We start from the raw sequence: 15,754 nt of genomic DNA on the forward strand, positions 1-15,754 counted from the left end.
CGTGGACGCGGCGCGGCGGTGTGTGGTCCCGCACGTTCGAGCGGACGGCGATTAGCCCCGGGCCCCCTTCCCCCTAATCCTTCGCCTTTTTCAGCCGGGACTCGTTTCGTCCATCCCTTCGCCCTTCCTTCTTTCTTCCTTCCTGTGTGCTTCCCTCTCTTCGTTCGTCCGTTCGTCTCCGCACTGTGCGTCTCGGTAGAACGCGCGTTTACGCTTGCGTGGCGCGGTGGCGGCTAAATGCTCGAGATTTCTCCCGTTCGAAAATCCCATTTCGTTGGCATCGTTCGTCCGATGGCGTTTCGCCGCGGTGGTCGACAATTCGCTACGGACCACAGTTTCCAGCTGATCCTACGGACGCCGCGTCCTTCGGTGTCGCGTTACGCGTTAAGCAGGCTACAGTCGGCTGGTAACCGAGACTCGCGAACCAACCGCTCGCCGGAGTCGTCGTCCCTCTTTCACCCTTCGCATCTCCTTCGCTTCGTTCTTTCGTCTCGCCCTTTTCCCCGCCCTTTCTTACAATTTATACACACACACGCACGATCGCGTTCGCGTCCTTTTTCTTCTCTCTCTCTTCCGGTCTCTCTCGTTTGGACTCGCGTTGTCTCTCGATCGTCGCGTTCGGTTCGATCGCCGGTCGTGATGGAGCTGTCGCGTGACGACCCAACCGGCGATTTAAAGCGGTCTACGAGAGCCGCTGGATGAACGACGGAGCAGATTGGACTCGTCAACGAGAGATCGAGGCAGCTTGCGCAGGATTAACGACACTCGATCGGATGGAGGGGAGGGGAAGGACCGTGTGGCTCGGAGGCGATTCAGAGCGAATGACGGGGGCGCCGGACGATAGAGCGTGAAAGACAATCTCCAGACGGTCCGAGGTTTCTCGGGCTTTCGAGGAACCAGCGGATGATCGATAGGAGGTATCATCGTCGAGGAGGCCGCGGTGAAATTATCCGACGAACTGCCGCCCCGGTGTCGGGTTTTCTTTTGGCCACTCGACGGTTGCCCGAGCCTACCGAACCGCGTGGCCCCGTCCATCGCCACCGAGATCGTTTTCTTCCAGATCAACGCGGGTGGGTCGGACACGTCGGGTGGCCGCCGAGCAACAGAGGGCCTTCTATTTCGAAAAGTTGGTCTTTGGATTTTCAGCATGGGAAATCTCTTCCTACTCGGGGAGGAACGAGAAAGGAAAAAGCCGACTATCGGAGCCAAGCGTCTCGTTGTCGTCCACGGCGGTCACAATGAGGTCTTAATCACGTCGAGATAGTCCCAACGATAATCGCACGATGTTTACGTACCACTCCCGCGTGTAATCACGAAAGTAGGAAATGACTATGCAACGTGCGCGCACGACTTCGCAATGATACTGACCATTAATTATCGCGAATATCACGCGAACGTCACGAAGAAGATGCCAGACATTTTGATCCGCGGCCAGCCAATAATTCGCTCGTTAGCGTCCTGCCAATACCGGCGACCGATCGTTTCCAACGTACAATCGGCCGTAATTAACCCTAATTAAGCTGGCGTCTAATGCACGAAATCATCCATCACGTTACCCCGCCGTGGCTCCAACTCCGCGAACGTCAATGAGAAACTGTCGCGTCGTCTTAATTATCCACGGACGCCGACCTTCCTCTTCCATCCGCTTATCTCGTTCGTCGTTTCTCTCTTTATCCGCGTGAAATCTCATCGATTCATTCCCCTCTAAATGCCACTTAATGCCGATAACGTCGATCGGTTAATCACGAGAACGCGTCTCGCTTCGTCTCGTTCTTTCTCGTCCTCGTTTCCCAGTCGCACGCTCTTCGCGTTTTCTCGCCGCGATCGCGAGACTTTTGTCTTTTCAGCGACGAGACAGGGCCGACACGCGCGTTCGCACGGCGAACATCGCGACCGAACGGAATTCATTTATTTAGAAAGGTAGACCGCCGTATAATTGGGCCAATATTCGTTCGTTATACCTGAAAAATTGCTTTTAACGATGCTTGAACCGGAGACGAAGCTAAGGAAAACGCGACAACGAGAGAGAGAGAAAGAGACGCGTGTCGTAAACCAACGGCCAGAACAAATTTCTCGGAAATGTCGACAAAAGCGGAAGAAAAGTCAACGTTATCGGCGACATCATCGGCGCGATTACACGTTGCGTGGCAATGGGGTCGGAAAAGCTCAGATCGCTTCTGAAGAAGTCAACACGAGGAGTCAAAGGAAAACGAGGTCACGCGTTAAGGTTAACCAACTACAGCGGAGGAGGATCGTCAATAGCGTTATTCAAAACGTTGAAAGGGAAAAGAAATTCAACGATTTTTCTCCCATTTCTCAGCGTTAACATTCTCGAGCTACGAGGAACACGATTGTGATTGTGATCTAGCATATGCGTAGGACACGATGGTAGACAAGGTGACTACAAATCGAAGGAACGTATGTCGCGTTCGCTCAATTACCATATTATGGGTACTTAGATCGAAACGGGATCCGTACGACACCTGCATAAAAGAATTTCTAAAGCCCCTACGGAAGACGACTGAGAACGAAAGCAAGCGTTTTGTTGGCGTTATTAACGCCACATGTAATATGTTACTGTGTAAGGTAACCTGCGAGTCACGCGCGCTATCGATCGTCGACATGGGCCAATCCTCTAGCAAGCAAGGAAACGAAAGTATGCTTTTGTTATGGCAGATATGCATCGCACGACGATTGATCGCATTAAGATACATCTTATTAACGACTCGTCGCGATGAAAATCTGTACAGATCTTCCAGCATCGGAGTAATTTTACGATCGCGAGTAGCTCGAGACCGTCCGTAAACAGGACAGGATTTCGGCTTGAATACGAATTTGTCCGTCTTTGGAAAATTAATTTCTCTCGGCTAATCCCTTCCACGTGTTGGTTTTCGGCTGTTTTCAGAGATCCGATGGAGCTGATGGAGCAACAGCTGGTGAGGTGCGGCGTGGCGCCGGTCAGGTTGTACGAGCACCTCGCGATGTCGTCTCCGGCCGCGGCGGCAGCAGCCGCGGCTGCGGCAGCGGCAGCCGCCGCCCTCGGTGCTCAGCAACATCAGCAACAACACCATCAACAGTCGCAGCAGCAGCAACAGCAGCATCAACAACAACAACAGCAACAGCAGTCGCAGCATGAGAGCTCGGCTCACGCTTTGCCCCCGTGGATCGCTCCGTCGACGGCGCTCCTCTACGGAACTGTCGGCCAAACGCACCCTGGAACTAGGCCGGCGACCGGAACGACGTCTCCGTATCCGACCGCGGCGACTACCGCGTCTTTTCCCTACCCCGCGGCCCTGCCCTGGCCCTGGCAACCACCACCTCCCGTCGCCATGATATCGCGAAGATCTTCTCCTCCCAGCGCGACCGCCGCCTCCCTCAGGTACACCCCGTATCCTCCACCCGCAAGCACGCCCCCGCCATTAAGAACCCGTCCATCCACCCCCAATTAGCGATCCACCTCGGACGTTTTTCCTTAACGATATCGACGCGTTCTGCCAGCCTACTCGTCTTGTTGTTCGCGTCAAAACGATTTGGACAGCCGATGGAAGGTGTGGTAAACGCGGTGCAGCCAAAGAAGAAATCCTCGAGCCAAGGTTTTGCGCGCGTCGATCGGGGAAACCGCTGCTCCGTTGCGACGCCCAGAAGCGTTCGCGTAGACGTTATCGCGCGGATGATCGCATGTGCGGGTTTCGTCGATTTGTACAGAACGCCAGGCGTCGCGCAGCTCGGTTTCTCGTTCTCTCGACGTGCGAGGAGGAAGCATCCCGAGATCGTCATCGCTTCGTCCAGTGTTATTTAAGTTAGCTTTAGACAAACGACCTGTACTTGTTTGCTCTCTATGTACGCGTAATATAACCGGTAGACTGTCCGTCTTTAAATTCGGGAAGCTGGAGGGTTCGCGTTGACTGTGCGCCGGAAGAATTCCCCCTTCCTTCCTTCCTCCCTCAATTCCGATCGATTTGTACATAAAATACGCCGAGTCGAAAGATACGCGAAAGGAAGAAAAGCGACGGAGAATGGACAAAGACTCGGCTATAGTTGTAATATATACCACGATAGTATTAACGCGTGTTTCCTCGAGACGGTGATCTTTGTACATAAAATCTTTTGTGGTAGCGAGTAGCGTAAACGACGTATTCACGATGTAGCACGGATAGAAATAAACGAATTTTCATTAACACAGCTTCTTTCATTTTTCCGTTACCAGAGACGAGCGACGTCTCGTCTATTTCCCTTGGAACGACGCGACCATCGATGCACCGCGAGACCGAAAGAACGAACGGATTTTCGTTGGTAAAAGCGGATCGTCGGTGTCGAACAGGTCGGAGGAAATTCGTCACGAAGCGAATGCTCGACGGCGCGGCGCGCAGGCCGACCGTTTCCCGAGGCACGTCGTGGCCTGCTCATCGAGTGGCTCGTCACGCCAGCCAGGCTTCATCGCACCTCCAACTGCCGTGTAATTCCGTTATACCTATCTGAAATTAAATAAATTCATTTCACGGCCTGTCAACGAGCAATTATTTTTAGATGCAGCCACTTTAAGGCCGATTCGTTCCATGACTAACACCTCGCGACTCACGGCCCACGACCCCTCATCCGAACCCAGAAGCACGTCTCGTCTCGCGTATCGCGTATCCCTTGCCTGCCGCGTCCTACCACCGACACGAGGATCGCCACTCACCGGATCGCAAATAACCTTCCGATGCGTCGCTGTCGCTGTGTATCATCGCTGTAATTTTCGCGCACTCTATACATATATCGCCTCAAGTTACGTCGCCTTTCGAAACTTGAAGGCTGGCTGAGACACGGCCGGTAGTTTGGTCGAATGGTAGGTACAGCCGAATTTATGCTGTTTCGCTATGGACGATTCGTCGAAAAACACGGTTATCGTCCTTGCTTTCCATTCGCAGTGATCCTGCAAAGCGAACGGTGTTGAGATTCGGCTACGCTTGTTGCTCGACTCGACTACCGGCCGTGTTCCAAGCATCTTTAAGTATCATCGGTGGTTTAACGCGCGATCGCCGGGAAACGCGTACGGAGGGAAAGAATGAAGCGGACTGCTGAAAGGAGCGTGGCTCGTGGGAAAGCAGATTTCGCTGTTCCGCGTAATCGAAGGAACATCCGGTGAGTGTGCAGCGGCGTATCGCGCGAAATCATCGGAGGACACGAAGTGTATCGTGTATCGGAGCGGCGCTGGAATCAACGCGTTCGAGCAGGAAGATAAGGAGCGAAAGAAGAAAAGAAAGGTTTCACCGGGGCGCGAAAGCGATCGTGTGTTGCGTCGTGATGGGTGGAGCGAGGTGAGAGAAACAGAGAGGCGGCTCCCAAGCTTGTAATTATGTTGATACGAATGATCTGCGGCTCGCCGCAAACCGACGAAGAGAAGAAGGCAAGAAGGGAGAAAGGGGCGAAGGAGAGAAGAGAAGAGCGAAAAGAAGAAGCGCGGCAGAAGATGGAGAGCACGGGGTGGCGGAGCACGAGTGGAACGGGAGGTGGAGGAAAAGAAGGAAGAGAAGGATGAGATGGGGGCGGGGAGATGAAGCCTCTAGCGGTGTTCACCGGCTGCTCTCTACGTGGCCGTTTATCCCGATCCTCGTCGCTCCTAAACGAAGGAACCCTGTTTCGCGGGCCTCGCTTCTTCAACCACATGGACTCCAGACGGTTCTCTGCGTGTACCGACCATACGCGTTGCTCATCCCCACGCAACGAGTAAACGGCCTTTAGGACCGTGGCGAAACCAGTTTAAGTAGTTAAGCGTAGATGTAATTGATTTCCATTTTACGAGGCTCTCGGGGAAGACGCTCCACCCGCCACTGCCATCACCACCACCACCATCACCACCACCACCACCACCAATACCACCTCCGAGTACGCTGCCACCGCTATTGCCGCCGTCGTCCTCATAACCACCCCCACTATCGCGGTCTCTCGTGAACCGAGTTTGGCTTTCTCCGTTCGTATCCTTCGAACGCATCGATGCGCGTTATGACGCGTACAGGATTCGATCTCGCCGAATAGAATCGATTTCCCACGCCTCGTTCCGTCTCGAACGTCGAACGTCGCAAAATTCTCGGCCCGGTGTTGTTCCATTTTCACGAGGGCGCGTCTCGATGCTCTTCTACTCTCGAGCGTAAACCGAAATTGGCCCGTTGCTGGCGCGCCATGGCCCGTACCACGATGTCGCCGTGATGAATTGGGCGAATGAATAATGAATGAGTCACGGGTGCACGAATCCAGGCAGCAGGCAAGCAGCCATCCAACCATTCAACCGGGCCGAGGACTAGCCCCGAGGATGTCACGGGACGTGGAAAGGATTTTAATGAAATTCAGTGACAGATGTCCGTCATTCGTAATTCTGCCTCGGATCCGCGTTCGAATCTTTAATTTACGCCAGCGATCTGCGCTCGCGCGCGCGTCCACGAAAACGCGATGCAGAGAGACGGAGAGTCGATTACTCGCGTGGAAGCGTTCGGAACGCGAGATAAGCGAGTTGGTCGCGCAAGTCAGATCGAGATCGAACGAGCGATGGTAAAGGTTAACGTACCATTAGGGAGCACTGGCCTTCTTCCTTCGTCCATCAACGATCAACGATTAACGCGACGAAAGGAGCCATCCCGTCGATAGCCTCGCGTTTTCACGATGCAACCTCGGCGCACCGCTTTACTCGTCCTACGCCGGCGAGCAAGAGAAGAAAATTCCGAGGGACGACGAGTAGACGCGAAACGACGCGTCGCAAAAGAAGGAGCGGAAGAAAAAGAAAGGGGCGGCCGTTGCGCGCGGTAACGTAGCAGGGAACGAGAGAAAACGGAGAAAGAGGGTAAGAGAGAGAGAAAGAGAGGGACTCGCTGGAGAATATGTAAATTAGGAACTCCGTGTGAATGCGGAGATTTATGGCAGCCCGTACACATTTCTGGCCGCAATAAATATCAGTAAGTAGCGACGCGCGGGACCGTCCGGATCGAGTCCGACGCTCTTTCCAACGAGCTCGCGTATGAGCATACTGTCCCCCCCTTCCCCTGCCCCTCTTCTCGCGCCCATTAATATCTCGACGATTTCTGAAAACTACGACGGTACGCGCGATGGTCGAACCGAGCTTTCTCCGAATCGACCCACGACTCGATCGAGAAAATTACGAGACCGAGCAGACGGCTACGCCAACGGGACGGTAGCAAACACCACGGGAAGAAGAGGAAAGGGAAAACCGGCGAGTCTCCGTGGGTGGCTACCGATTCCTTACCTTTTTCTTCGTTTCGCCAGCGTACGCGCCTTCCTTCGTCGACGCAAACCTATCGCGTTCCCTCACTCACGCGCCTCCTATTGCTTGCTCGCGAGTTACGATCGTCCCCTCGTTTCGGCGTTTCCGTACTCGTCTTCGTTCTCGATCTCGTTTTCGATCTCGTTCTCGATCCCATTTCAACGGTCATCCATCGAACAGACGAAGGAGAGAGCGCGTCGTAGCGCGTTTCCGTTTCCTCGACAAATCTTCGATCGAGACGTTGGCCTGATGACGAGGCGACGGGGCGAAAAATTGTAAGCGGTCGCGACTATCGATAGAAAGGTGGAAACGTTCGATTACAGCGTGGGCGTTAAGAGATTTCACCATGTTTCGATAAGATTTTATTGCTTCCATATTACCGTAAAGTTTACGAGCTACGATACCACCGAGTTCGTTCTACTCGGAATCATCGGGATGGATACGACGCGCGTCGCGTTGCGCTATAAAAGCGATCACGATTCGCGATCGATTACAAATTCACGGTTGTCCGATGCCGTGCAACGATCATCGACGATCGAATTTGCTTCGACTTCGTCCAGTAAATTTACCGCCAGACGTGTATCACCGTTTTCGTGAATCGCCGCTCGAGTTTCCACGCCCATAGCCGTACAAGAGTACACGCGATCTTTCCATCTTTTTTTTCTTTTTTTTTCTCCAACTGGTTAAGCATCTGCGAGTCGCGAAGAACAAAGGGAAGCCAGTTGTTCGCACGACCGATTAACACGGCTCGCGATCACGACTTTGAAAAAAAAAAACGTGTACCGGCTTCTTTCTACTTATCGCTCTACACGTTGTTTTTCAGCGAGTCCTATTTCGCCCGAAATTCGAACCGAAAGGAAACACACGCGATCGGTCAACTGAAAGAAAAACACTCGCGATTCGGTGGACTCGCGCAAAAGCGTAAAAAGAGAGAAGGAAGGAGAAGCGAGAGCGGAGGCAGCACGAGTCGTCACGGGGGAGACGAAGGAAAAAAGAAGCGAGCCGGAGCTGGTTTTGGGAGGGAAGACGTCGCGGGGAACACGATCTCGAGATCGAGAAGCAGGGCGAGGGGGCGGTTATTATTTACAGCAGTCCGTAAGGCGTGTCACAATGGCATTGCGGGTTTCCTCTTGAAAGTCCGACAATACGAGCGGGATTTATGGAAGAAACTTTCAACGAAACCGTCAATGGCCCACCCTCGCCTACGAGAGATGGTTTACCTAGCATGGGAATGCCTACAAACATTTTCACCATAAATTCTCCTTTTTATCCGCTTCGGCCCTTATTTACAGTCGCTCTGACCTAATCCATCCCCACCAAGATGAATCGAGCCACGGATATCTTTTCTACCTGTTACGACCTACGACCTCGACGATGCTTCGTCACCGACTTCTCCTTATTAACCTTCCTCGTATTCACTTTCCCCTTTCCCCGTCTTTCCATCTCTTTTCCTCTATTTTCTTTGGGAAGAGTCGAAATTGCGCGATTCGCGACTCGTAAAGGCCAAGTCTGAACAACGGGTTTCACCGTTACAATTTTTATCCGGTTCGTCGAAATGAAATGGGAAATTAATCCGACGATTCACGGTATACAAGGCACGAGTCCCGTTCGTTGGTTCGTTTGCTCGGCGATATTAGCCTCTCGGAATCGAATCGATAAGGAAACTCGCATGGAAAAGGGAGGCTACCTACGCCGGTAATCCTTGCGGAAGTCCAACCCGGTAAGACGATCTTCTCTCGCTGGGATTTCGAGAATAATCTCGGTCGTATCGTAGGCGCTTTACCACGACGCTGTGCGTCTTTCGTCGGATCTGCGAGATCGCCATCCGTGATTTAGATGGACAATTTAGATCGATGGAGGCCGATCGATATCTCTCCATCGAGCGATCTCCCGCGCACCTCGCGTGACTGCTCTTCCGTCGCGCGCTGAGAAACACGTCAGAAGATATCGTGCCACGGAAATTGCTACCCGTTCCTCTTTCAACGACCTCGTCGTTCCGCTAAAAGTCCAGCTAAAAGTCAAACTAAAAGTCGAAGGGACGATCGACGCCGGATCGTTTCTCCCAGGTTGTTCGTTTACGCGTACTCGTGTCCCGTAGCGCGAGAGGCGACGCGGAGTCGGACGGAGGAAGCTGCGCATTGTCGAGATCCTCGGGGATCGTTGGGGGATTGTTGGGACAACGCGCCTGCTGTGCCGAATGTTGACTCTTGACTGCGGTCAACGTGACAAAAACCGCCCCTCGATTCGACACGCATCCTGGGCGCCCCATCGACCCCCTGGGTGTTCCCCGCGACGAACCCAGGTTCGTTCGACTCGTTTCGTCCCCCCGAACTCCATCAACTTTAACCTAAATCGTCCGATTAGCGTTCTCGAGTGCGTTCGCTCGTGTAATTCGCGTCCCACCGCATCCTACGATTTCGTAGGATTTTTCATCGAACGAACGCTCGACCCTTCGGAACGATGCTATCGATCACGAGAACGTGAAAAGAGATTCGTAGCTGGAGATGAGCGCTTCGGAGACACAACGCATCAGCGTTCTCGACTCGGTGAAACGTGACGGTGCCTAAATTTCGATGAAACGGGCACGTCCCTGCGGGTACCCATGATTTCTCTGTGCCGAGGCCAAACATCTTTTCAACGTTGGATAAAGCATAGGTCTTCTATTCAGTAACGAACCGTTAACTCGACGTAAATGGTCGGGACAACCCTGTCACGGGGCGCGTCCCGTTGTTGTCGCCCGGTAAGGAGGATCTCTATTTAAGAGTTTACATCCCGAAAATAGTCTTTTCATGGATAACTTCACGCCACGTTAACGGCGTCGACGGGACTCTGCATCTTTTCTGCCAAGGACAATGTCCATCTTTCGAGCTGTGAAAACGTTCGTTCGGGGCGTGTTCCCCCGTCTATCTGTGAGATTCGGTCATCGAGTTTGAGACCGCTATCTTTCGCTGTTTTCCAGTTGCACCCAAACATTTGTCGCGCGTCGACCGCAGCAACGGATTCGTTCGATTATCGATGAATTTTAAATACGTAGAATAATTTGAGACGGTGCGACATAACGACATTTTTAGATTCGTATCGTTTGGCATGGCAAGTTCTACGTTATAAAACGATCGTGCCACGAGCTTGTTCGAAACTCTCCTCGTCTATGTTTTCTAGAACGAAGACGCATCGTCGATCTTATTCTTTTGTTTGAACTTATTTGCGGAAAAATTAACCACTCGTATATACCAAATCGATACTACGACTCGATGTTTCTTCTACGTCTTTCCTCTCCTCTTCACATTTCTCTCAAAGTTACTTCGGAACTAACTTGCTTTACGCCGATCTGTTCGACGGAACGTGCATACGCGGCACTGAAATACGTAAACTCCGTGGTCCCTTTTCCGGACCTATCAAATCCTTGAAAACTTCCTTCCACGCGTCATTGACTATAACCGTTAAGTTGATTTCGCTGCTTCTATATAGTTTTTGCAAATTCCATGTTTCTATCGTGCTATACTCGTCCGTGCTGCTGTAGGTCGAACAAAATTTCTAAAGTATCGTAACTCTGATCCGTAATGGGACGTTCTCTCGTATATGAATAAATGAATTTTCGAATAACAACCTCTGAAAACGCGAAAGCGGAAAACGCAAAGGTGTGGAGGGTCCGAGCGTGGGACAAGGAGAGAAAGCGAGAAGAGAAGGAGGTGGCTGGCGGTGGCGGTGGCCGCGGCTCGCGGTGGCGAGAACGCGCGCAAGAAGTGTAGTAATGTCCGCCAGCGGCCAAGCGGCAGACTATTACCGACGCATGAATATGAATGAGAGCAGGAGAGCGAAGAAAGAAGGGGACCAGGCGAAAGAGAAGCAACACGAAACCGAGCGGTGCGAACCAGAGAAAGAGACGTCGCGATCGGGCCTCTCCGCCGGCGGAGAACGCGTTCGCACAACAGAAACGAAAGGAGAAACGCGCGACCGTAGTACTTACCGCTCTTGGACGAACGAGATGGAAACAGTGGCGAGAAGGTGGAGAACAGGAGGAACGAAGAGAGTAGCCGAGCGGACGGCCAGGGAGTAACTAAAGGGGCGCGGCGTGGCGAGGCGAGGCGAGGCGAGACCCAACCGGACCGAGAAGAAGGAGAAAAGGAGCTGGTGGAGAGAGCGCGCGAGGAACGGCATTCAATTAGTCTCCTAGTAATTAGCCGGGAAATCTTCGGCTTTGTCGGCAAGATCCTCTTCTGACGCGATAGCCGAGACCCGCCCGGACGGCGGCTCGAGACGAGGCAAGAATCGAGGTAGTCGCAGAGCCCCGTCGTAGTCCGGGTATCGCCACCTTCCAGCCACACACTCCACACGAATCCAGCGTGCTCGTGCGCGCCCCGTCCGAAGCTTCGCGACACGGTCGTTTTAACGAAACTACTGGGAAGATACGCGCGATGGAAAACCAACGAGAGAGATTCGCGTAACCGGGGGTGGTCCGGAGGACACGGGTGGGCTCCTCGGTATCTCGTGTCGCTACGAACTTAAATATGCGGGGATCTCTTTCCTTGCGCGTTTCGTGTCGCAGAAATTCGACGGGCCTTGCTACTCGCTACACAGCCTTCGTCCCGCGTTCCGGCGTTGCCAGTAAATCACCGCTAAGGGCTGTTAAATAGCGGTACGCTTCCTTTCCCTCCCTCCGCTTCTCTCACTCTCCTTCCCCGTTGCGTCGAGGCGTGTTCGTGGCTGTGTGTGGCCTCTGCCTTTTTGGATAAAGCGATGACCGGTTCGGGGTTGTCCCTTTTCTCGGTCCACCACCAACACCAACTCGAGACAGTAGAAACCTGGGCTAGTCGGAGCGCCAACTTCCTCGTGCCATGCACCCGCGTTTCCTGTTCGAACCGTGAAACGAGGCTCGAATCGCACCAAGACCGTGCTGAATCGCCTCCTCGAGAACGACGGAAACGAGTACGGGGGGAACCGGTGCGACTCGTCTTACTCTCCGACCAGCGACACGCTGCGTGTACTTTGCTTTTGGTCCGTGGTCGTGAAAAACGTTCCCACGAAGGCGGATTTTCCAATCTAGTAGGAAAGGTCTGGCTGTGCTACGTCGCGTTAACGAGCGAAACGAGTTACAGATGCGTGGCAATTTCGAATGATTAGCGAGGTTCGACGGGGTGGGCGAGAGGGCGCGTACGACCAATGGGCAAAGGGCGCGGTGTTCCGCCCGGGTTCCCATGGATTTGGATTACCACGCCGCATGCTCTTCCAATCCGACCGACTTTCCCGATTTTCGTGCAACTCGATACCCATGCGAAGGGTCGTGAAATCAAGATATATCGTTCTCGCAATCGTGATCGAAGGCGACCGCGACGACGAGGGAAGAACCTCGTTTCTCGAATCGGTCTGGCACTCTCGTTACCGATTTCGTCTAATCTGTGCTTTGCTGTTCGCGGGGCTCGCTCGTGTCACCCTTGCGGCAGCGCCATCCCTGCTACATTCAAACGGAGCTAATAAACGTCGGGACGGACGTCCGATCGCGTTGCGGGTGTTTCGAGTATTTCTAGTGACTCGGGTACACGAGCCGCACAGCCGTCGCCGGCACGTGCGTCGCGTCTCATTCCAGATGACACCGTTTTTATTGGCAGCGACGTCGTCGGTCCGCGATCGAGTCTCGCCATCAGACCCATTGGAAAGGTTTTCCTTCGAGTCGCCCTTCTTTATCCGACTCTCCCTCTCGACGAATCTCTCGACGAATGTTTCGACAAATCTCTCGACGAATCTCTCGGTGGATCGACGACCCCGCGATTTCGAGACCGGCTATCGGGAAAACGGTGCCCGTGCACACGGTAGCCGAGCGACGCCGCGCTGGGCAGCTACCTCGGACCTTAATCCGATACGAAGTACGTGACTCTGCGGTTTCGTGTCCCTTCCGCAAATTGAATCACCGGCGGGCTACTATGTATCGATGTTTACGATCTGGAGACCGGTATCCCATCCCTTCGCGCGACCTCCGCAAAAAGCTCGCTGCTCACCGCTGATCGCGATGCATTATTTAGCAACGCAATCCGACCGAAACGACGGCAACACGGATGGACGCGTCCGTTGCAAAATCTTCATCGTGAATCGCAGCGCTACGCGCTTTTTTCACGCGAGCAAGATCGCCGCAGCGATCGGAGATTGATTTGCCGAGAAGAATACGCGCGCGTCTCTCTTTTGCTTCTTCCGAGCAGGTGTTATCTTCAACGCAACGTCCATCCGCGTTTAATTCGCAACGAGAGTTGTACGGCGATCGATCGAAATTCGTCGACCTGCCGCTGATTTCCACTGGATGCGTTTCTAATCCGACCTCGTGACACGTGTCGGGCCAAAGTCGACACGAGGACGGCGAATGGAGGGTGTCGACGAACACCCGACACTTGACTCTACTCGCCTGAAATTGCCACCCCTCGAAAAATACCTAGATCGAGCCGATTAACCAACCCTCCTTTCTCTGTCTCTCGCGCGTACACAAATACACACACGCTCTGTCTCCCGTTCTCTCTCTCTCTCTCTCTCGTAAGAGAATCCTAAACGCGCCATCTTTGTCGACTCTGGATGCGGCAAGAGATCAGGAATACGCGCGGATTGCAGAATGGCACGCGACCGAAAGAAAGAATCGCAGTTCTGTTCGTCGCGACCCTCGGGCTCGCAGCAATTTCGTAGAGTGGAGATGGTTTGGTCACGAGCGGACAAAGGCCAGCGGAAAAGGAGCAGCTCGTACGGCACAGCTGTCCGCGCGGTCCCTCTTTGCCAAGCTCTTCGAGATCGACGATTTCCTGTCAAAAGGCAAACGCCAACGAAAACGAGAACGAGAGCGCGTATGTCGTGCGCGACTTCGAGCTCGGCCGAGCGATTCGCGTACGAAGGGGGCGAAAGAAGAAGAGGAGGAGGAAGGGGGCGAGGAGAAGAAAAAGGAAGGGGCGGAGGAACGGTAGCGGACGAAGGCAGTGTTTTGGAGCGTCGATTTCGCGGATCGCGTTGGCGGCCGATTTCCATGGCCGTCCAACAGTCTGGCGTAAAAACGTACGCGTAATACGCAAAGAGGGAGGTCGTTACTTGCCGGCCGAGTAAGGCTCGGCCGGGCTTATTATTTCGGCCGTTAAGAAAATAAACAGAAGGCAGGAAAACACGCGAGGGCCGGGCGCGCAGCCACCGACGGAAATTATAGGCGGTCGAGCCAAATGGCTTGAAAAATGCTCAACCACAAATCAAGGTGCCGGTTCGTTCGGCGTGGGAGCCATCTGTCGGTTCATCGCCGTTTCTCTATATCGCTCTTCGTCCTCCTCCGTCTACGCCTACCTACGCGTATACTCTTCTATACGAACACGCGTAACGTATACTTTTTCTCATTTTCCAGGGACCCGGCATCGAACCGTCGTCACAGGCGTGTTACTCCCATTCGCCCTCTCCCGCCTTCCGCCCGATCTCGTCACGTCCCTCTTGCCTTCCCACGGCTTCCGCTTTCCACGTTCTCTTTCCGACCGCACAATTCCATCGCGAACCGGTCCGATTTTCCGCGACACGACGCAGCGCGAACGGCTAAGTATAGTCTGGAACGGGCTGCTGGCTGCGCGCGGTACAACGCTCAACGTCCTCCCATTGAGTATCGCCTGGAATCATTCACGACGCATAAACATCTCGTATTACACGCACGGAACTGTTTGGCGGAGAGCGAAGCGACGAGAACGGCGCGCGGAGCGAAACGGAGAGCCTCGGGCCGGGCAAACAGCGGAGTCATGGTCGCGCGGCAGCGGATTGCCATATAACGACCGTGTTGCATAGTCATCCACAGGCCGCAGCACCCCCTGTAATCCTGCTGAATCGGGGAACACCTTGCGTCACTGTCCACACGCAAGATCGTTACGTACTAATTAACGTTTCGATATGGTGCCGTGTCGAAGTCTCTCGCTGCCTCCAATCAAGCTAATTGCGTTGCGATCGTTTTGTTTCGCGACTCGTCCCCCCCCCCGACTTCTTACGTGTTTTTCTTTTTTCTTTCTTCCTGCTTTTCTTCTCGTTTTTATTCCCGTCGCATTTTCTCTTTCTCCCTCTCTCTGCCTTCCCTTTTTTGCTCTTTAAACAGCCGAATCTCGAACATCGACGAGTCTGGCGTCGAATCGTCTACGGTTTTCATCCGTTATCCGTCGATTGACGCGCGAGCCTGCGCGCTCTCAGGCGAAATTTCAACGCGTCGAATGTTACGTCTGTCCGTGGGGACCGACACTAAACTTTCTGTTTACGTACAAACGCATTTTTTGCATTTACGCGCCGCCTAAATGGGAAGCAGAACTCTCCTCGTTTAACGTGCCTCGAGCGACACCGCATCCACGGCTCTTACTTCGTCGGATAGGTTCGTCGATCGAAAGGCGAACGCGAGTCGATTCGTCGCGCGTGAGTCGGCGCTAATCTCTGTATCTGTGGCAACGCGCGATCGGTCGATGAGAAACGACTCGGGTCGAATCGGATCGGCTAAATCGTCGAGTAGATCGGGCGAACGCG

The 15,754-nt window shown here is 53.6% G+C and overlaps 1 protein-coding gene across 2 annotated transcripts in view; it reads left to right on the forward strand.

The window, feature by feature from the left end:
• LOC122567823 (T-box transcription factor TBX20-like) overlaps nucleotides 1-4,178 on the forward strand; it is a 29,772-nt gene extending 25,594 nt beyond the window's left edge. For both annotated transcript variants that reach the window (XM_043726859.1, XM_043726860.1), the window contains exon 6: nucleotides 2,906-4,178. In XM_043726859.1, coding sequence (XP_043582794.1) covers nucleotides 2,906-3,449 — 544 coding nt within the window. In that variant the 3' untranslated portion in view covers nucleotides 3,450-4,178. The remainder of the gene's footprint in view (nucleotides 1-2,905) is intronic.
• Nucleotides 4,179-15,754: the final 11,576 nt, after the last annotated feature.

The sequence above is a fragment of the Bombus pyrosoma genome, linkage group LG5 (assembly GCF_014825855.1).
Source record: "Bombus pyrosoma isolate SC7728 linkage group LG5, ASM1482585v1, whole genome shotgun sequence".
In the NCBI taxonomy this organism is placed as follows: domain Eukaryota; kingdom Metazoa; phylum Arthropoda; class Insecta; order Hymenoptera; family Apidae; genus Bombus; species Bombus pyrosoma.